This window comes from Pristiophorus japonicus, chromosome 6, assembly GCF_044704955.1.
Source record: "Pristiophorus japonicus isolate sPriJap1 chromosome 6, sPriJap1.hap1, whole genome shotgun sequence".
Classification (NCBI taxonomy): domain Eukaryota; kingdom Metazoa; phylum Chordata; class Chondrichthyes; family Pristiophoridae; genus Pristiophorus; species Pristiophorus japonicus.
In genome coordinates this window covers 169,437,341-169,459,757 of record NC_091982.1, presented here as the reverse complement: position 1 = coordinate 169,459,757, position 22,417 = coordinate 169,437,341, and the positions used below count along the sequence as shown (strand labels likewise).

Genomic DNA, 22,417 nt, shown 5'->3' with positions numbered 1-22,417 from the left:
GAAATTAAGACGAGGGGGCATAGTCTCAGAATAATAGGCCACCCATTTAAAACTGAGATGAGGAGAAATTTCTTCTGAGGGTTGTAAATCTGTGGAATTCTCTGCCCCAGAGAGCCATGGAGGCTGGGTCATTGAATATATTTAAGGTGGAGATAGACAGATTTTTGGGCGATAAGGGAATAAAGGGTTATGGCGAGCAGGCAGGTAAGTGGAGCCGAGTCCATGATCAGATCAGCCATGATCTTATTAAATGGCGGAGCAGGCTCGAGGGGCCAAATGGCCTACTCCTGCTCCTATTTCTTATGTTACATTTTATTCCAAAAATATATATTTTGCGGATTTCTTTGTCTTTTAATCGGGTCCAAAATAAACGTACCTTAATGAACAGGGCCCCCAATCTTTTTAAAAAAAAAAAATGTGTTTAAATTTTATTTTTGTGGGTTTTCAAACTCTTACGCTGGTAAAAGTAGGAACCAGGCGTAAAAGTTTTAAGGACATTCGCTGGGCAAGAAATGGGAAACTGGTCCAGTCTCGCCCGTGCGAATGTCCTTGCTGGGGGATGCGGAGGATCTGTCGTAAAAGCCGGTTTTCTAATGTCCATGACATTTTAATCTATGCACATGAACCCCTAAGTCTCTTTGGACCTCCACTGCTTTTGGCCTTTTGCCATTTAGAAAGTACTCTGATCTATCCTTTTTAGGTCCAAAGTGGATGACCTCACACTTGCCTATATTGAAATTCATTTGCCACAATTTTGCCCACTCACTTAATCTGTTAATATCTCTTTGTAATTTTATGCTTCCATCTACACTGCTTACAATGCCGCCTATCTTTGTCAGCAGCAAACTTCGACATGTGGCTCTTCATCCGGTCATCTAAGTTGTTGGTAAATACAGTGAATAATTGAGGACCCAACACAGATCCCTGTGGGACACCACTAGTTACATCCTACCAATTGGAGTACCTGCCATTAGCCCTACTCGCTGTCTCCTGCCGCTCAGTCAATCTCTTAACCAGGTCAATAGTTTGCCCCCAACTTCAGCTAACAGTCTATTATGAGGAATTTTATCAAATGCCTTCTGTCCATATAAATATCATCCATCAACGTTCCCCCATCCACTACTTTAGTCACCTCTTCAAAAAATTCAGTCAGGTTTGTCAGGCTTTTACAAATCCATGCTGGCTCTCTCGATCAGCTGAAAACTTTCAAGGTGTTCAGTCACCCTTTTCCTTAATTATAGACTATAGTAATTCCCTGACGACAGATGTTGGGCTAACTGGTCTATAATTCCCTGATTTCCCCCTCTCGCCTTTCTTAAATAGCATTGTGACAATCTAAAGGAACTGTTCCTGAATTGAGGAGCAGTGATTACTTCCTCACCAGATTATACATTTTGCCATTTGAAGTGTTTGCAACTGAAATGTATTCATTTAACTGAACTGAATACATTTGGCAGAGATGGAAAGTAGATTTTCAGTTTCCATTCGCAATGAATGTTTACTTAAAAGAGACTTTATTAGGGGGTTTTAAATTATTATAAATGCTATATTTTCAACTTAAGGCAATGAGGTAATTATCCTTTGTTGTCAGGCTGAAAGAAGAAAGCTACATTTTAAGCTTGTTCAATTGATTTTAAGAGAAATTTTGGCTCCTCTGAGAATTAGATTGTTCTGGAAGTCAAATTTTTAATTGATCAGTTTTGCAATTAAAATTGTGTTCTTTCCTTCTCCAATTCACAGTATTTTCCTATCCACAATTTCAGCATTATTATTTCCCCTTTTCTTTGAGAGCAAAGAGCATATTTTTTTTTAAATTGCAGTGTCACTTTGATTAAAAACCTGTCTGCTTACAACTCGACTAAACCTGTTCAACAGTCACTGCATTTCACAGATTTTTTAAAATGTAGATGCAGATTCATGTTTAGCATTAATTCCCTACTATTGATAGGTTTTGAAAATCCCTGTTCAGATCTAGCTCCATATACATTTGAACATTTGCTTGTAGTGACTGTAGAAAATTTTATTATATTTGAAAAACATAAGCTAATTTTAAAGCTCCTTATGCCCCATGCATTTCACAATTTTCCTCTTAAAAAATACAATAAATCTTTCTTGTGGATATTCTGTTAGTATGTTGCATGATGTGATATCCCTCCAGTACTTTAGTTAATGCTATCATTATTGAAATATAAATACTAAATAAAATGAGTCTGCTTTTGAACAACTTTACAAATAATAATAATTTATTTCTTACAAGCTTCATAAAAATTGCAAATTAGTGATTAATGAAGTGTTTCCCACAGTGAGTTACACCACTTCTTTTGGATAGAAAGGACCCTAATTCTCCCGTTTTGCAGGTGAATTCTGATTTGGTTTGTGTACAAGTCGGGGAACACCTGGGGTTCCTAGTCACGGATGAGTGATTTTGTCCAATGATAAATAGAAATGATAGCAAATCTGTAATAAGATTAATGCTACCAGTAAGTCATCAGTATCCTTTTGGACTTTCCTGCATACAGTTTCCAATTCAGGTGTGCAATATTTTGGGGATGGGGAAAAGACCAGAGGCAGAGTTTGCATTAACTGTTTTCCTTTGTACGGTTGTATGCAAGTTAATTAAGTATGCTTTGTCTCATTTGCATTTAGCAAGGTGAGGTGAGGCTGAAATGTCTCAAAGCTCTGCAGTCACTCTACACTAATAAGGAGCTGTTCCCGAAACTGGAACTCTTTACCAATAGATTCAAGGTAAGAATGTCTTTGTTCAAGTGGATTAAAAAATGTTTTGGGTATAAAAAATATATTTGAGCATTCATTTTCTGGATTTTATTTTTGTACAGTGTATACAGTCTTAACATTTAATGGATCTGCTAATTTAAAAATATGAAATTGAAACCTTGATGCTCTTGAATAGATGCTGATGCCCTTTTCAAATCTGAGGTCATTCATTGGACAGTTATTGCATCCCTTCTGCATCATTACAAAGCAGTTTTGAATGTGAATTGCTGCAGAAAAGGCAGTATAACGTGAGACAGAGGTCAGTTATGTGACTCCTAACCATGCTAAAGCCAAGACAGAAAATGCCACAGCCAATTATCTTCCATCATTAAAAACATCCCGGGCCAACAGTATAAACTTATTTTGCTCCCCTAAGCTACTCTATTCAGATACATGTTTGAGACAAGAGCCTGTAGTATATTTACAAAACAATTTAGGTTTGATTAGTATTTAAAAAAATAATAGCATAATGTCATTTTAAAAAGCCAACATCTGTAAGCTGATAACATCCTTCAATGTTGATTTGCTTTTTGTCTCTGTCCTGAAAAGGGTAACCATTTCTTATGCGATGCACTGCTCAGCATATAATGGTGCAATAATATATTGAAATATTTAGTTTTAGTCATAATCATGTTTGATGAGAGAATATTTAGAGTTTAGTTTTAAACAGAAATATTGTATGTGCCATTTAAAGAGAAAATGACTTTGATTTTGAATTCTCCGCTATTCATTATCTTGAAACTTATCTGATGTTTCCTGTGCAGAGTTGTTTGCTATTGGGCAATAGAGTGCTATACAAGACTCCTAAGGACTAGAAACTCGGTGATTTTGCGACCGGGTTTTTGCTGCTATTTCACCCTTTTTGGTGAAAACCCAGTCGGCGGGAAATTCAGTGACCTTTGTGTGACGGCGCTTTCCATGTGCCGCTGGGAGAGGAGCGCCGTCGTACAAGACCCGAAAGATCGTTTTCGCCAGAAATTTGGCTCTCTCCACACCTGTATTCTGTGCTCAGAATACCGACACGGAAAATCCTGTTGTAGCACCCCTGCCAGCAGTGGTAAGTATGAAAACCTGCATAAAGGTAAGTTAAAGTTTTTATTTTTTTAATTCTTTTTCAGCTTGTAAATGTTTTGTGAATTATTTTTTCCCAATTTTTGGAGGGGATGTTTTTCTGCCCTCCCAACGTGGTATCGACCTTAGACTAAAATTGCCGAAATTCGCGGTTTGCACCGCGAATCCTCGTGCAACGCCAATTTTTACCGCTGTGCAAATTAAAGGTTAAATTTACGGCCAGATAGCGAGGCGAAAACAGTAATTTTGGTGCAAAAAATACAATTTTCGTGAAAACCGAATTTCTAACCCTATGTGCTTTGCTTTCTTTGCGTGGGACATAAATTAGGATTAGATTTCAGGTCATTCCAGATTTATGATCTGTTGAATAAGTTTTTATAAAACACCAACTGGGCAGCATTAATCTATAATTGGGGTTGCATTGCTGTTTTCCCTTAACTTCAATGAAATAAGAAGGTTCAGCAGTTTTAACTGTGAAGTGTTTGACTTCCAACCCAGAGGGTAACGTTTAGATTCTAGCCATGACTGGCATTCAGACTAAACTATTATTGGGTAACGTTCACCAGTTCTTGGTCTGGCCATAAAACGTGGAGTAGTGTGTATTTCCTGTTAGTGGTTAATCATAGTGTGGCTTTAACTGTTGCTGTGGAGAAGTCTGTGGCTCAAACTGTGCTGCTTTTCTGGCTGAAAAAAAGAAAATCGACTAGGAGGCAAGAGTTGAACATAATACCTAAAAGATCAGAGCTTCCTGCAGCTAAAGTTCAGGAATTGTTTGCAAAAGAATCAAAAGTAATTGCTGGGATTTACAATTTTTTTTAATGTTTTGGAAAAAGCTCCTGTCATTGTTGAGAAATTGGTGTTAGAACTGCTTTTTCTGAGTTTTAATCCAAATAATTTGTGTTACACAAAATAACCAAATAAAATTCCGTGGTGATATAAATCATTGAGCTTATTTGAATTCTTTTTATAGGATCGTATTGTGTCTATGACATTAGACAAAGAGTATGATGTTGCTGTGGAAGCTATCCGATTGGTCACTTTGATATTGCAGTAAGCATAGTTTTTATCCTTTTTGCATTAACACCTATTTATTATCCTTTTTGCATTCACACCTATTTACTTAACTTTCCTATTGAAAGAATTAGATAGCAGTTCCTGAGTAGTTGTGCTCTTAAAAGGAATTCTGCTTTTATTTTTTGTAAGAATCTATACAAACACAATTTCTAGAAGTCTTATTTTGCAGCATTGTTTGTGTCTAGATTTTGCAATATTTTGATTATATCTCATATATCTGAGAAGAAAAGATGGTTGTGAAAATTCATACTATTTTGATCCTCATGGTCCTATTGAATAATTCAATAATAGTGTTGCAATTTTGCAATATATAATTTGGTCTCATTGGTTTCATGATTGTTTTAGGGGAAGTGAGGAAGCATTGTCCAATGAAGATTGTGAGAATGTGTATCACCTGGTATATTCTGCACATCGTCCTGTCGCTGTGGCAGCTGGGGAATTCCTAAACAAAAAGTAAATAATGCATTTGCACATTCTCTACCTTCTTTATTCATTTTCAGTAAAGTGTGACATTCTGTTCAAATGACTGCATTATCAACGAACCATGGGTAATCAAATATCCCATTTAAGCTAAGCATACAGTTATATTTCATCTTTATAGGACCAGGAGCCAAATTGGAGTCCATGTCTAACAGCACCTGGAGTAGTTGACTTGAATAACGTGGCAGAGTTGCAAGTTTGAATAACTGTTTTAAACTGTTTTGCTGAAATAAGGTTTTCTTGGTAATGGCTTGTTCTGCATGTTGTAAAAATATATTTCCTTTGTAATTTGCAGTGTCATTAAAAATAGCTTCCTACAATTCAGCTATGGTGTGCGCCTTGGCTCAGTGGTTGCACTCAAGATTGTGGGTTCAAATCCCACTCTAGAGATTTGAGCACATAATAGGCTGATAGTTCAGTGCACTACTGAGGGTGTGGTGCACTGTTGGAGGTGCTGCCTTTTGGATGAGATGTTAAAACAAGGCCCCGTTTGTAGCCGTTAAGAGGGCCTTATCGCACTGTTCGAAGAGGAGCAGGATGCTCTCCCAGTGACCTGGCCAATCCCTTAACCAACATCACTAAAAAAAAAATGTGTTGTCATTATCTCATTGCTGTTTGCGGGACCTTGCTGTGAGAAAACATTTACTGAATTTCAAAAATACTTGATTGGCTGTAAAGTGCTTTCGGGACATCCTGAGATCATGGAAGGTGCTCTATGAAACCAAATTTGTTATATAATTAATCAGTTTGCTGGGAATTCAATCATTTGCAATGTGAAATCAGTACAGTAGATGGCAGCACTGAACGAAAGAAACATTGAGCAATGTCCACTGGATGGCAACATTGATTGAAAATATTTAAACAGAAAATAATGAGTCAGAAACTTTGCTTTCAGTTTTTTTGGAATTACAACATCATTTAGTACAATTCTTTAAAAAGAATGGTGGTGCAGGCTCCAAGGGCCGAATGGCCTACTCCTGCACCTACTTTCTATGTTAATACTAAAGTTGTGTCAGAAATATGATGCTTAATAGTGACAATGCACTATCATAAGACTTCAGCCACTTATAGGGCCCAAGTTTCCACACGATAAAAAACGGGCGCCCCTCCGAGCTGAGCGCCCATTTTTCGCGCCTAAAACGGCGCCTAAAAAAAACCTCGCAATTCTGGAGCGTTCTGCAGCTCCTTGTCTGCCTGGCGCGGCGCCCAGGGGGGCGGAGCCTACACTCGCGCCGATTTTGTAAATGGGAGGGGGCGGGTACTATTTAAATTAGTTTTTTTCTTGCCGGCAACATTAATAAAAGCACATTGCCATCAGCACTGAGGCTTCTTGCAGCCTTCTCACTGTCTCCTTCCCCTCCCCACCCTCCGCGGCGGCAAACCGCTGTCTCCTTCCCCTCCCTCCCCTCCGCGGCAACAAACCGCTGTCTCCTTCCCCTCCCTCCCCTCCGCGGCGGCAAACAGCGGTTTCCTTCCCCTCCCTCCCCTCGGCGGCGGCAAACCGCTGTCTCCTTCCCCTCCCTCCCCTCCGCGGCGGCAAACGGCGGTTTCCTTCCCCTCCCTCCCCTCCGCGGCAACAAACCGCTGTCTCCTTCCCTTCCCCTCCCTCCCCTCCGCGGCAACAAACCGCTGTCTCCTTCCCTTCCCCTCCCTCCCCTCCGCGGCGGCAAACGGCGGTTTCCTTCCCCACCCCCCCGCGGCAACGAACGATGGCTGAAGCACTTTCACACAGGTAGGAAGATGGTTTATTTAATCTTTTCTTTGCTTATAAATGTTTATTCAGGTTGGATTTATTTGCATAATATTTGTAGAAGTATAAATAAGGATTTATTGTAGAATTTAATGACTTCCCTTCCCCCCCCCGACCTCGTTCTGGACGCCTAATTTGTAACCTGCGCCTGATTTTTTAATGTATAGAACAGGTTTTTTCAGTTCTACAAAAATCTTCACTTGCTCCATTCTACTTTAGTTTGGAGTACGTTTTCACTGTGGAAACTTTGAAATCAGGCGTCAGTGGCCGGACACGCCCCCTTTTGAAGAAAAAATTCTTTTCCAAAGTAGAACTGTTCTACCTGACTAGAACTGCAGAAAAAAAAATGTGGAGAATTGCGATTTCTAAGATAGTCCGTTCTCCACCAGTTGCTCCTAAAAATCAGGCGCAAATCATGTGGAAACTTGGGCCCATAGATCCTGTAGAATATATTGTGCTGCAGGGATGCAGTTTCTGACATCTGCATCTTGATCTCTGGTGTCATCTGAATTTATCTGTAAATTCATTGGTGCTAGCTATGAGTTTAATTGTTATAACTTGGTTTCGTACGACCAAATCAACATTATGTCCTGCAACACAGTGCCTCAGACCAACAAAGGTGATAGTTGGGTTAGCCTCATAGCTTTTCTGGTGCATTATTTTCTGTTAGCAAAGTCCGTTTGACCTTTTCTATACCAATTCATCACTCTTATTTGCATATTTATCATCCAGCCCTTATCCATGCCTTTGTTACCTCTAGACTTGACTATTCCAACGCACTTCTGGCTGGCCTCCTACATTCTACCCTACGTAAACTATAGGTGATCCAAAACTGAGCTGCCCGTGTCCTAACTCGCACCAAGTCCCATTCACCCATCACCCCTGTGATCACTGATCTACAATGGCTCCCGATTAAGCAACGCCCCGACTTTATAAAAAAAAAAAATTCTCATCCTTGTTTTCAAATCCCTCCATGACCTCGCCCCCTCCCTTTCTCTGTAATCTTGTCCAGCCCCACGCCCCCCCCCCCCCCCCCAAGATGTCTGCACTCCTCTAATTCTGCCCTCTTGAGCATCCTTGGTTATAATCGCTCAACCATTGGTGGCCGTGCCTTCTGTTGCCTAGGCCCTAATCTCTGGAATTCTCTGTCTCTGTACCTCTCCACCTTCAAGACGCTCCTTAAAAACTACCTTTTTGACCAATTTTCCTGTCCTAATTTCTCCTCCTGCGGGTTGGTGACAAATTTATTATCTCATAATACTCCTGCGAAGCACCTTGGGACACTACTTTAAAGGTGCAATGTCAATACCCTATTATTACATGCTGTGAAAGATTTTAGGGGATCCTTGCAGTCTTTCTGACAGCTTTCCTTCCCCCCCCCCCCCCCCCCCGGCCCCCACTACACATTATGGGCCCAAATTTCCCCAGGAGTTGCTCCATTTTTTTTTTGGAGCAACTTGATTTTTCTGAAGTAGCTTAAAAATCCCCATTCTGCACATTTAATTTGCGCCAGTGTAAGTGAGTTAGTTAGGATTTTTTTTAAGTTTTGTTTTTTTTTCAAAAGGGGGCGTTACCAGCCACCAACGCCTGTTTTTAGCTATTTAAGCCAGTTTGGACAGCTAATAGTTGCTCCAAACTAACTTAGGCCAGCGTATGTGGCCACTTGTGGCCGCACAGAAAACCCTTGCTGAGAGTTAAGAAATCAGTGCAGGTAGTCAGAGCTGGAGGGGTGGGGGAGGGACGCACGGAGGACCTTGCAAAGCACTAAACACCTTCACAACAACATTCAAGAAGCATAAAAACCACCAATAATAAATAAATAAATAATAAAACTTAAGTTCTACCTCGGTCCGGGAAGTCAGCGGGAGAACGCAGCGACTCCAGCACACACCGGCAAGCCCTTCGGCCAGGGCTAGGGATGGTGGGTGGGAAGCCCGGGCGGGAGAGCAGTGAACTGGCCACACACGCAAGAAGCAGCAGGGTGGGCTCGCAGAAAGAGGCTGCAGGAGGGAACTTAAAGGGGGGCTGGGAACACATAGGCTGCAGGAGGGAACTTAAATGGGGGGCTGAGCTCCGCAGAACACACAGGCTGCAGGAATGAACCAGGCTGCAACAGGCTGGGGGGTAGGGGGTGCGGAGGTGGGTGACGAGGAGGGAGAGCGAAGTCGCATGACTGAAGGGGGTAGGGGGAGATCCGTGAATGCTTTACTGATGCCTGAGAGCTCAGCGATAACTGTTCCGCATGGACATGTTTATTTTTTGCAGTTGTTCCTAATGTTGTGTTGTGCTAATGGAACATGATTCAGTTTTAATGTAAAATATATTTTATTGGAAAGTTTACAATGTACTTCACTTTAGCGTAATAAAATAATTCTTGTATCAAGCTTTATTTTAATATGACTCTTTAAGATCACTTAACAACTTTAAGATCACTTATAAACTTGTAAAGTTACATAACTTACAAAAAACTTTCAATTTAAAAACACTTACAACAGTAACATCAACAACAGCAGCAAAGAAAGTCTGCTCTCATCCACATCTCGGTGAATGTGCACCACTTCGTGAGGCGTGGTGGGGGGGCCCGGCTTGGATATCTGCAGAGGCTGGTGCGGGGATTGCAGTAGGAGTGGCATTTGATTAGCCGGGCTGTGTTCCCTATTGCAGCTGCTACCTCACACACGCCATCCCTGATGGCCTGTGCCGTCGTTTGTGCTGCCTCTGAAATTACTTCCCGTGTCATTACTGCTATTTCTCCCGACAGTCCCGTTACCTCATCACCCACCCCACTGACGATGTGCACGAGTGATCGGGTAAGGTCATTGGTCTCCACACTCAATGCCATCATCTGAACCACATCTGTTGCACCCTGCAGCTCAAGAGAGCGTGGTCGATTTCTCCTTCCCCTCGCCCTGAGTCTGCTTCGTGGCACCCCTCCAGTGGGACGCCAAGGTGGGACAGTGGGGCCCTGGGTGTTCCATGTTGCATCCCACCAGCACTGGAAGGCGCACCCTTGGACGGTGGGGCTCTGGGTATTCCATGCTGCATCCCAGCAGCACTGCGAGGCGCAAGCTGGGACAATAGGGCCCTGGGTGTTACATGCTGCATCCCACCAACACTGCGAGATGCAAACTGCGACAATAGGGCCCTGGATGTTACATGCTGCATCCCACCAGCACTGGGACCCGCAACCTCAGACAGTGGGGCCCTGGGTATTCCATGCTGCATTCTACCACCACTGGGACCTGCAACCTCGGAACTTGGGAAACCATGGAATATCGCAGCAGAACTCATGGAAGTGTTTGGCAACGCAAAGTCCTGTACCGTGGCGCCTCAACCATATTAAGTTCAACATTCTGATCTTCATCCATCTCCATGCTCCCCTCCCCCAAAGTTGGTCTGGCTCATACGCGTCTGGATCTTCAGGATTGGCATCAGGTTCTGCAAAATATAACAGAAGAGTCAAATGGTTAGCAGCACAGGAGGGGGCAGGATGGGTGGCATGAGTAAGCTCACATGTAGCAGGCCAGGCAGCAGGTTGATTTGAAGGGCCACGATGAATTTTCAGGACTTACTCTCTCCCTCGCCTGTGGGCCCAGCTTGTGCAGTACTGACTGTTTTTCTCCATGTAGAACCCATCAAAGCAGCAACCCTCTCTCCCAAGAGCTTCAGTTGGTACAGATTTGGCGGGCCGCCTCCTGTTCGAGTTCTTTCCCTTTTGTTGTGGGCCAATTTCTTCTGTTAAGATGAAAATATAACTTTTTAGAGAGGGTGTCACATTTACAATTGCAATTCCATTGAATAAATGAAAATATTACTTACACTAACTACTTGACCAAGGTCCTGCCATTTCTTTTTACACTGGCTTCCAGATCGTGTGGTATTCACAATGGCGCAGTAATCTTCTACAACTTGGTTCCAGCGTTTCTTTTCTTTGGGTGGCATTTTTGTGCGACCTCTGTTGCTGGTATCCAGCTCCTGCCATCTGTTCTCAATAACATTAACTAGTATCTCCACTTCGTCATGCAAGAAATTCTTTGTTCTTGGTGCATGTTGTTGCATTGCTGTATTGAATTGACACTGTGATTTTTCAAATCACACAGTCCTTATTTTGCATGCACCTATGCAGCATTCCTGGAAGTTTAGCAGCAACACAGAGCACTCATTGATTCCAGCAGCTGATTTCTTCCACAGTACTCCTCACAGCACTCCTTCAGGCACCAAAAATGAATGAGAAGGCTTTCCCTTTAAAAATGACCGATGGCCAATGTTAATCCCCTATTGCAACGCTGCCAGCACTCTTAGACGCTGGGCCCTAGCCCTGCCCTCCCGCCGGCTCGGTTTCAGCAGCACGGCCCTAGCTCTGCCCCCCCACTGTGCTTGCCACGCCACGCCAAGACCTAGGACGGCCCACGGAGTAGGGAGAATACAGAGCTACATTTTCACCGCCGTTTTGGGAGGGAGCAGAAAGTTGGTGTACCTCAGGTAAGTGCGCCGAAAAAACCGGAGGGCCAAATTTGGGCCCAAAAAAGGGCTGTAGTTAAAGCCAAATTTGTCTATGTAGAACAAGGAAAAATATTATTTGAGCTGTTAGAAGCAATGTGCCATAGATCCCTTTAATTGCTTTTTAAATGGACGAATTATAATCTGCCTATTGTGAAGCACATGAGACTAGTTTACGACATCTCAAAATGTTTAATTTTTAGATTGTTCAGCAGACATGATCCACAAGCAGAAGAAGCCTACGCTAAGAGTAGAGGAAGGCATAGTGCAAATGGAAATCTTATTAAAATGCTGGTACTTTTCTTCCTAGAAAGTGAGGTAAGATTCTGAAATTATGGAATAAAATACTCAACAGAAAAGTGACCTATTCATGGCAAGGAATACAGCAGTTGTGAGAAAGTATCCAAAAAATGATGTCACTGCAAAGCTGTGTTTATACTTTGCTTCTCCCATTAGTCGGTAACTTGGTGCCTTTGTGGCTGGAGGATGGGGAGTTTAGGATCAGCCAGCAAAAGGAATAATGGTGGCTAAGATGAACAGAGAGGGGATACCATGAGATAAATACACAACCTGATCACTAATACTGCAGTGATTAAATCCAAAAATGTGTCATAACATCAGGTCTGCAAATTGTTTAAGTACCATGTTATAGTGGACTACGTTCACTGTAAATGCAGAAAAATTTGGACCCTTTTAATTTCTATTTGTTTACTTCAGCAAAGACGATAGAATCTAACGCAATGTCTGACATTAGTTTCATGGAACAAAAACTTGACGAGAAATGTAGTTTTACACAATTCATAGGGACAAAACACTTCGTGTTTCTCAATCTCATTTGCTTGTCCCTCCTGCCCTCCCTGAAATGAATAAACTTTTAGTTTTTGATTACTTATTTGTGTGCATTTAAGGATTATGGAAAATATTGATTATATTTTTTATACATGGAAGTATATATATTGTGTCTATTTAAAAAAAAATATATATGAAATTGTGGTCTCTCCCCAATTTTGCTGCTTAACCCAGATGTAACACCTCTTATTTAAAAGTGGAATTTGGGAACTCGTGTTTTCTAATCCTGCAGTGTAGTCCAATTAATAATGCCCTTTATTTTCCAAATTGTAACATTTCAGTTGCATGAACATGCAGCCTATCTGGTGGATAGTCTGTGGGAAAGTTCCCAAGAACTTCTCAAGGATTGGGAGTGCATGGTAGAACTGCTGCTGGAAGAGTCTATACAAGGAGAGGAAGGTAACTTTAGGAATGCTTAACTATGAAAAAAATGATCTTACTGTATTAGAGTTTAATAGTGCAGTGGACTTTTTAGCTTCTCTCAATACAATATAGAGTTGATTTTCAGTATTCTAATTTGAGAACGCACTTTACAAGTTTTTACTTTCACGTGAATAATCAAGCAGTCTACCAGTGGTTTCTGGAAAATTACAGTACGCAGAACAATTTGAATCCTTATTCATCTAATACTTTGTCAGAAATACTTGGTAGCACTGAGGTGGAGAAACATGAAACCCCTGATTCACAACTCTGAGAGTGATGTGCTCTGCAAGGTACATCAGTCCAAACAGTGATTTACTTCCTGAGATTGAACTGGGAACATTTCTCCAATGATTTGATCTCCATTCCTGGCCTATTGTGCTTGCAAATCCCACCGTATTTATAGTTGTCACATAACCACAAATGCCTCACTAAAAGGTACATAATGGTCACACCAGTTGGAAAAAACCAGCCATTACTAGATAATATATTGAAAGCATAAGATATAATATATTTACAAAATAAAATAGCAATTTTTAATTGTTTCTGTTATGTTTTTAGCTAGTCCCCATCCAGATGATTAACAAGACATTTTGTAATTTTGAAACTGTTTAATCTTTACTAGTTATGACTGACAGGCAGGAGACTGCACTTATAGAGCTTATGGTCTGTACAATTCGACAAGCTGCAGAGGCACACCCTCCAGTTGGAAGAGGAACAGGCAAAAGGGTACGTATTACTACTCTACCAGCTAAAGAGGAACAATTGGGAAAAAAATCAGGTTGATATAAAAAAAAATGTCAGATTACTGTTTCCTATTTATTTAATGCAAAATATCTAATATTTTTATATTATAGAAACTAAGTGAGTTCCATTATTGGTGACTAGCAGTGGTCCTGTTTAAAATAATAAAACTGCATTTCTAAGTTGTAATTAATGAAAAGCAGAACTCTGGGCATAAGCATCTGTTTTAAATCATTTTGTTAGATTAATCATGAATGAGAAGAAAGGATTATACCAATCGAAACAATTTCCTTGCTTTTTGTGTCATACCTCCTGCTACTAAAGTTTGGCATAAAATCTTCGGCCTTTCTTTTGGAGTAGATTAGATTCAACAGAATATCTAAGCAAGCTTGTCTAGGTTTTGGAATTTTTTTTCCTGCATGACAGTTCATCTGCTGCTGAAACCCTCATTTATGCCTTTGTTGCCTCTTGAGGTCATCCAAAACTCTGCTGCCCATGTCCTAACTCGCACCAAGTCCTGTTCACCCATCACCCCTGTGCTCGCTGTTGACTTCCGGTTAAGCAATATGTTGATTTTAAAATTCTCATCCTTGTTTTCAAATCCCTCCACCCCTCCCCATGAGCTCAATTCTTCCCAGAAATTTGTGCTGTTTTTTTGGCGCAGCCTGCTCTTTTTAGCCTAAGTAGGGAAACTGTTTTTTCAAATCAATTTGCACCAGTGTAAATCAGTTAGTTACGATTTTTTTAGGTCAGTTTTTTTTCAGCCAAAGGGGGCGTAATCTGTCACCTACGCCAATTAGGGAAGTCTGGCCACTGAGAGTTACTCCAGTTGTGCGTAGGCCAGTGTATGTGGCCTCTGCTGAAAAACCTTCCGGAGAGTTAAAGAAATCGGCACAGCAGATGCCCGGACACACTAAAAGAATTGAAAAACACATAGCAGCAAATTACCTCCAACCCCACCCGAAGGCTGTCTGTTCCCATTATCGGTCCCTGGTTCTCACACACATACACACGTGTGTGTGTGTATGTATGTGTGTGTCCGGTGATGGAGAACGGGACCGGACCGGCAAGCCTTTCGGATGGGGTTGGAGGTAAGTTGCTGCTATTTGTTTTTCAATTCTTTTAATGTGTTGGGAGCTGACTGTATGCTTCACTTTGCAGCCTCTGCTCGCATTGTGTCCCTGGTTACCATGGCAGCCCGATCTTTTTGGCGCAGATCAAGGCTCCACCCCCAAAACTAAAGGTCGGGATACGCTACGCAAAAATGAAGAAATCCAAAGGGAAAACTTAGAATATTTTTTTTGCCGTACTTAGGCCCCCAAAAATCGGGCGTAACTCTTCAAGTACGCCAAAAAAAATGCTTTGGGAAAAATTGAGCCCCATATCTGTGATCTCTTCCATCCCTATAACCCTCTGAGATATCTGTGCTCCTCCATTCTAGCCTACGCCTCCCTGCCTCTCTTTTGATGCTCCTTAAAACTGACCAAGCTTTTGGTCATCTGCCCCATTATTTCCTTATGTGGCTCGGTGTCAACTTTTGTTTGATAAAACACCTCTGAAGAGCCTTGGGACATTTTACTATGTTAAAGGTGTTATATAAATAGAAGTTGTCATTGTTGTTGATGTATGACTTGCTTGCCCCTCCTACCTCCCTGAAATGAATAAACTTTTAGTTTTTGATTACTTCTCATTTTGATTACTTCATCCTAGACATTTAACTGTGCCACAACTGCCTATGTGAACATAAATTCTTGCTCATGAATTAGATTTGAAATGTTGCAATGCAATCTTGTTACAGGTCTTGACTGCAAAGGAGAGAAAAGTACAGATAGATGACAGGACTAAATTAACAGAACAGTTCATTGTGGCACTTCCTATGATGTTGGGAAAGGTAACTCATTTGTGACATTTTTGTGCAGTGTCCTTGTAGTGAGTGTTCAGATGCGAATTAATATGCTTTATGATGATCATATTATCTTGCAGTGTAAATGGCATTGAATTCAGACATTTATTCTGTGTTCTAGTACTCAGCTGATTCTGAGAAAGTGGCAAACTTATTGCAAATCCCTCAGTTCTTTGACTTGGAACTCTACAGTACAGGAAGAATGGAAAAGGTAAGTGATGACTAGAAATGGCTTGTAATACATTTTGTCTTCTATTTTATCAGAGTCACATATGGAATAATAGCTGCCTGTGAGTGACTTACAAGGCAGCAATTCCATCTCTAGATTCAGGTGAGATATCATAAACTGAGAGTGTGAAGCTAGAACATTTCATTTGTGTTTTCTCAATTCCAAGATAGACTTACAACCTTAAAATCCCCTCCATCTAGTACATTATGTATTGTAAGCTGTTGGTGTTGAGTCAGCACTAGCACAAAATGACTGCTCTGCAGTGGTAGGCACAAAACTTAACAAAAAGATTTCCTTTAGTGTACTGTGAAATTCAGCCAGATATCAAAGTTTTACTTCAGTGTAGGAAAATGTGTACAACATGGAGAGATTGTTTGCAGTTTACTATAAATGAAGCTAGGCAGTAATTTCACTTTTTACATTTCATAGTATGTGCAATGAAGCTGAACATTAAATTTTGAAGATAATGTCTTTGAAAAGAAAAAATGGATAGGTCTCTCTGCTGCAAATGAAGCTTACTGTCTCTCAGTCATTGAATGCTACTTAGAATGTTTGAAGTAATTTCTGGCCCAAAATATCCCATTTACCCAGCTGAAGAAGGTTGTATGGTAAGTGCACGGTTGATGAAGTTTAGGTTATGTTCTTTAAGATGATGTAGCAATGCTGCGCATTGGAGCTGCACTGAGTGGCAGGATGCGGTTTCACTTCTCAACCATACCAGCAGAGGGAGATGCTGAATAGAGGCCAGGCATTTCCTCAAAGAGGGGGAGTCACAGAGAGTGAGTGAGGCAGACATGTTATCCCGGGAAAAGTACTTCCAGAGAACTTGAAAGAAAAGAAGGATTTGCATTTATATAGCACCTTTCACAACCACTGGACGTCTCAAAGCGCTTTACAGCCAGTGAAGTGCTTTTTGGATTGCAGGCACTGTCTAAACTTGCTACCAAAGCAGAAGAAATGTGATAACTGTGAGTCCTGCATGAGAACTTGAATAACTAGATGGGTGGAAAGAAAACGTACCTTATTAAGAACAAATTGAATTTTAATGAAAAATGACTGTTTATTTAACTTTTTTCTCCTCCCAGCACCTAGATGCATTGTTGAAACAAACCAAGTTTGTTGTTGAAAAACACATAGAGTCAGATGTCTTAGAATCATGCAGCAAAACATATAACATCCTGTGCAGTGAAGAATACACAATCCAGAACCGCGTTAACATTGCACGCAGTCAGATGATTGATGAGCTGGTAGATCGATTTAGCCAATCAGTTGAAGACTTATTACAGGAGGTTAGTGCAAACCGTATCAATAAATAAATCACCTGCTTAGAGTGGTAAAAATGTAAAGACTACCACCTGTATCCAATCCATTGTAGAGGTTTGCTTTACATGCCTGCGTTTTTACCAGTAATGTGCAATGATCTTGCTTGATATGACCATATGTTATGTAAGTAAAAGTAGTACATTGACAGTATATTGATTGTAACAAACTATTCTAACGGATGATGATTAAAAATTCTGTGAAGGTTTTCACCTCATAATTACATTTTCTTCTAATTTAATAAAAACTCCTTTGTATCGATATGAACTTGAAATATGACTTTAGTATCTGTTAAATTATAGTATGATTTTATTTTACTGTCGTTCTTGTTTTTTGTTTGGCTATATTATATAAGATATTTTTAATACTGCATCAATTTTATCTATCTTCATAGGGAGAAGAAGCAGATGATGATGACATTTATAATGTTCTCTCTACTTTGAAGAGGTTAACCGCCTTCCACAAGTATGCAAAAATCAGTTTCTTCTACATATTAAGCCCTTTGTTTTTTAGGATGACATGGTGCCACAGTGCATTGGAGCTGTTTTGCACTATGCTGTAGAGTGGTAGAATGTAGGTTTGTTCATACGGTTCTCCAAATGGTGAGCACTCATCTTAACTGTATTGCCTTGGAGAGGTGTTGGGCAAAAGCTAGGTTCCCCACAGAAAGGGAAGAAAAATTGGAGGGGCAAATGTTAGGGGCTGCTTTCAGACCACTTGGTATCTGGCACCAGAATGGTATTACTTGGACCCCCGAAAGAAAGATCTTAGCCCAGAATTTCAGCTGGAGAAGATAGGTGGTGTGGGAAGGTTTTAATAAAATAAGTGGAAATCTGGAGTATTCAGTGTTGGGGTAAAAGGATGACTTCCATAAGTGAGTTTTACATAATCGGTCAATATTACAATTCATACCATAACACAGAGAAACTCCCGATTCCTCAGAATCTCCTAATTCCTTTATGCTTCTTACTCAAGTAGACTTTTTACCCCCTTACATTCAGTAACAAAATTAACATTAAGGACATAGTTGTCTGAAACACTTAGTCTGAAATGAGCAAATATTTAGAGACAATTTTATATAGAAGGAGTATTCAAATAATGAAGTTGCAGGTTATAGAGGTCTGAAATAAATGGAATAAATTATACATTTTACACTTACTCATTCTGAGATTTGTTTGTACTTCGTTTGGAGTAAGTATGTCTTGTGTGTTTACTTCCTAAAGCACTGATTTGAAAATGTACGGCCGCATTTTGTGATGGAAGTAGTTCAGCGTGATTTTATTTCCCTTTTGTTTATGTTAATTGATGTAATTTGTAGTTTATTAGAAGTGAAATGGCTAGTAAGTTACTTACATGTTTGGTGTTTTTTTAACTCCAACCCTGGTATATTGAATGACAGATCACAATTGATATTTGTAAGCTGCAAAAGCCTAGAGATGAGATTTTTCCATTGTAAAATAGTGTGTGTTTATTTTTAACCTTTTTTGTTGCATGAAACATTAATAGAGAACTACTGAACCTGAAAACCCTGTTTCAAGAGAGAATTTTGTCATAACTTAAAATTCTCTTTTTATTAGTGCTCATGATCTTACAAAATGGGAACTGTTTGGAAACTGCTACAGGCTTCTAAAAAGTGGGATCGAACTTGGATCTATGCCAGAACAGGTAAGAATTTTTCCAAAACATTTTTTTTTTTAAATTACCCTTGCTCTTAATTTATCAAAGTTAATGTATTTTCCCCTTGCACATTTATTTCAGATCATTTAAAATAGTTCAATGTTTATCTGCTGATTGTTTTTCATAAGCTTAAAAAATGTTCAAGTGTAAAGACATATGCAGCATCTCATTTGACTAATCGTCAGCAAAAAAAATAGCAGAAATGTTCTTGTAACACTTTTAAACAGTATGCCTTTTTGTTCATCCTTTAAGACGCTGAGTTTAATGAGTCCTCTGTTTATATAGACTTCTATGCCCCCATATATTTTTCCTATGTAGTCCATCATTCAATTTTTTAATGGGGAAATTCTTAAGATGTTCTTGATGCTGTTTTGCTTCCTGTCCATTGGGCTGCGAATATTCAAGCATAATTGCTACTCGTTATTTTACTGGTCTAGATAGTGGTCCAGGCACTCCAATGCTGTCACTACTCAATTCTGTGGCAGCTCGTTAAGACAGCAGAAGGTTCTCCAACTAAGGTGAGAAACAATCTAATGGTCAGCAATATTAATGCTGTTTTAAAAAAAATCTTTGCAAATTTAAAAGAATTGGAATTGTGCCAAAAATAAGAGCTTGGAAGGTATGGCAAATTTTTCAATTAAGTTTAGCCTGTCAAAAGTTATCTCTGGTAATTAAAATTTGCACATGTGCCCCACTTACACAGGGTCTTAACCAGGTAACTTCTTAAAATGTAGCACTAATCATGCTCAAGTCATATTGGGACAAAAGCAGTTTTAGAAGTGACTATAGCCATACAGTGATAGTCTGCAATTTATGTTATTCCGTTATGTTATGGCAGAGTCACTGAGATTCTTCCTTTAGAGGATAACAAGTCATTACAGTCTTCTTTGTGTTGAGAATTCAGCCATAAGAGAACACCTGAAGGATTAGGGATTTTTTTTGAGAAATCAATATTAAGGGGCAAGACCCAAAGAGCAACACACCACCAAGATTGAAAACAGTAAAAAGCAAGATAGTCTAAGTCAAGAAATAGCAATTAAGCGGTTGAGGGCTTGCGTTTTAAAAGCCGAATGAAGGAAAGACTGGGTGCTGGGAAGGAAAGTAATTCCTAATTTGTGTCTGTTCTTTTTTCATTGCCTTCTACTTGCTCAAGGAATGGAAAACTTAGACCCTGTTTCACTGGAGTTCAACTGTGGTATAAGTCGATTGTGGTCAGTGGTGTACCTGACTTCCTGCACATGTGCACGGTTAAAGTTTTAAATTATATGCTCCCTGTGACTCCAAAGCTGTAATATTTATATGGCAGCACTGCAGTCCCTTCTTCCATCGCAGGCTTAAATTCTTCTCTTCCTGTGTCTCTTTGTGCTTGACTATTTCAAGTTTAAGTCAACAGCTGGAGCCTGGACTGAAGTTGGAAGCAAGAGATTCCATTTAAATACCACAACGCTGGAAGAGCAGAGTGGAACAATACCAAGTACAACAGCTGGTACTAAATGCAGTCTGCTTCTCCAGTGCCGTGATTAGTTAAATAGCAATTCTCATTGCCGGCTTCAGTCCTGGCTGTCGTTGCTGATTTAAAATGGGAGACAGACCAGCAGGATAGACAGGAGATTTAAAATCAGGAGGGAGTGATTTAAAACTAGCAGGGAGAGCGCTAGAGGAGCAGAATGAACAGCAACTAACAGAAATATGTTCTGGGATGCATATGCTTCAGGAGAGAGGGGAAACACAGCACTTTTTTGTTCCTGTAACTGTTGAGCAATTTTTTTTGTGGTAGTTTTTCTTAATTATTTGGTATGCCCTGCCAAGGCATTCTCATACTTGTGCTACTGGAGGATAAAATGGAAACAGACGGAGGAGTGGGGGAGGTAAGCAAGAACGGAATATAAGAGGAGAAATCTTTGAATAAAATGTTTAGTTGCTAACAATTTGTGTTTTCTGTATTGGTAGGGACTTGACAGTCATGTGGAATATGAAATTTCAATGTAATATAACTAGCAAAATAGAAAGAATAGACTTAATGTTATTTTTGTTGGTCTTTAGCTGTAGCTGTTTTGCACAAATGAATATCTCTACATTTCATTAGAAATTAATAAATACAGCTGTTTAAAAAAAAAAAAAATTATCTCTTTCAGGATGAACTACTCAGTTTGAGAAAAACACTGAAAGCATTTTGTATTGTCTGTCAGCACTGTTTGACAAATGTCAACCCTTCTGTCAAAGAGCAGGTAGATAATTCCATTAAATACTTGTGTGCAAGACATTTTATCAGTCGGTAATAATAATAGTAAATTGGTGGATGATTCAACATAGATCAAATCACACTTCCCCTGAAGTTCTCTAGCAAAAAGTAAAATAAGTGCTTAGAAAACGACTTCAGTTTTAAATTGTGAAGACTTTTGTTTAAGTTAACTCTTTTGCCGAAATTTTCAACAGAAATCAATGAAGTTTTGAGATGTGTTGAATCTAGCAAAAATGTTGATTCCAAACAATATCATTTGAACAGGAACTATACAACTCTGTATTTTCAAGATTTATTTTGTTACATTCTAGGCATTCATGTTGCTTTGTGATCTCCTAATGATATTCAGTCACCAATTGACCACTGGTGGTAGGGATGGGCTCAAGCCACTTGTTTACAGCCCTGACACTGGACTACAATCAGAGTTGCTCAGCTTTGTAATGGATCACGTATTTATTGATCAAGATGAGGAGAACCAGAGCATGGGTAAGGCTGTCCGCGTGAAAGTAAATTTCTGCACTCACCTAAAGTAAGTAAGTTAATTTGGTGTGTTGGAAGTGTTCAGGGTTTTATGGTAGTCAGTTACCCAAATCAGCATACTTTAGGTATACTTCAATCTCTCTAATCTCAATTCAGCAGTATTTAGATTATAACGTTGTGTGGGTGCCAGTATTTTATTTTTTAACATAGATGACATTTAAAAAATAATCTGCATCAACAACATTAGCAGTGGGAGTGTTGCAATAGATTTCAAGTGAGTTAAAATTTTAATTTGGGAAGGTCTATGGTGGCTGTACTGTTAACTGTGTGGTTGTAATAGGTGGCTCCTCTCCAGCAATGATGAGGCTGCAGCCCTAATGAAGACTATTTTTGAAGGCACCATTATAAATACAATGTCAATTTTAATCATGCTTTTCTTATGTACAGAAGGAGATGAGGAGGATGAAGCCAATAAGATTGAGGCCCTCCACAAAAGAAGAAACCTCCTGGCAGGTTTTTGCAAGCTTATAATTTATGATGTTGTGGATATGAATGCTGCTGCAGATATTTTCAAGCACTATATGAAGGTAATTTCAGAGAAAATTACTTTTTTTCCCCAAAGTAGAATTAAATGAATTTAACTTAATTTTTTTCAGCTTCACTGCATGCTGAGTTGTGAAGAACGATTTTTCTTTTTTATTCCCTTTTGCTCCCTTGTAGGCATTTATTTCTGCTTGGGGTATGTTCCAAGGCAATGGATACCCTCCTGTGCCTTGCCCAAGCACCATTCTTCATATGCGAGCCTAGACAATGGGTGTTTTCAGGACCTTCAACCATGAGGGCATCACAGCTATCCTGATCCTGGCCTAACCTCTCATCGCCTATGCGCATTTTCCAACAGAA

The 22,417-nt window shown here is 39.9% G+C and overlaps 1 protein-coding gene across 2 annotated transcripts in view; it reads left to right on the top strand.

Moving 5' to 3' along the window:
- The window catches only part of stag1a (STAG1 cohesin complex component a), a 190,770-nt gene that overhangs the window by 151,270 nt on the left and 17,083 nt on the right, over window positions 1-22,417 (top strand). For both annotated transcript variants that reach the window (XM_070883373.1, XM_070883374.1), the window contains 15 exons: window positions 2,647-2,745; window positions 4,817-4,896; window positions 5,266-5,373; window positions 11,854-11,968; window positions 12,781-12,898; window positions 13,545-13,648; window positions 15,462-15,554; window positions 15,688-15,777; window positions 16,881-17,084; window positions 17,510-17,580; window positions 18,693-18,780; window positions 19,230-19,310; window positions 20,928-21,020; window positions 21,346-21,520; window positions 21,962-22,101. In XM_070883373.1, the coding sequence (XP_070739474.1) occupies window positions 2,647-2,745; window positions 4,817-4,896; window positions 5,266-5,373; window positions 11,854-11,968; window positions 12,781-12,898; window positions 13,545-13,648; window positions 15,462-15,554; window positions 15,688-15,777; window positions 16,881-17,084; window positions 17,510-17,580; window positions 18,693-18,780; window positions 19,230-19,310; window positions 20,928-21,020; window positions 21,346-21,520; window positions 21,962-22,101 (1,659 nt within the window). The remainder of the gene's footprint in view (window positions 1-2,646; window positions 2,746-4,816; window positions 4,897-5,265; window positions 5,374-11,853; window positions 11,969-12,780; window positions 12,899-13,544; window positions 13,649-15,461; window positions 15,555-15,687; window positions 15,778-16,880; window positions 17,085-17,509; window positions 17,581-18,692; window positions 18,781-19,229; window positions 19,311-20,927; window positions 21,021-21,345; window positions 21,521-21,961; window positions 22,102-22,417) is intronic.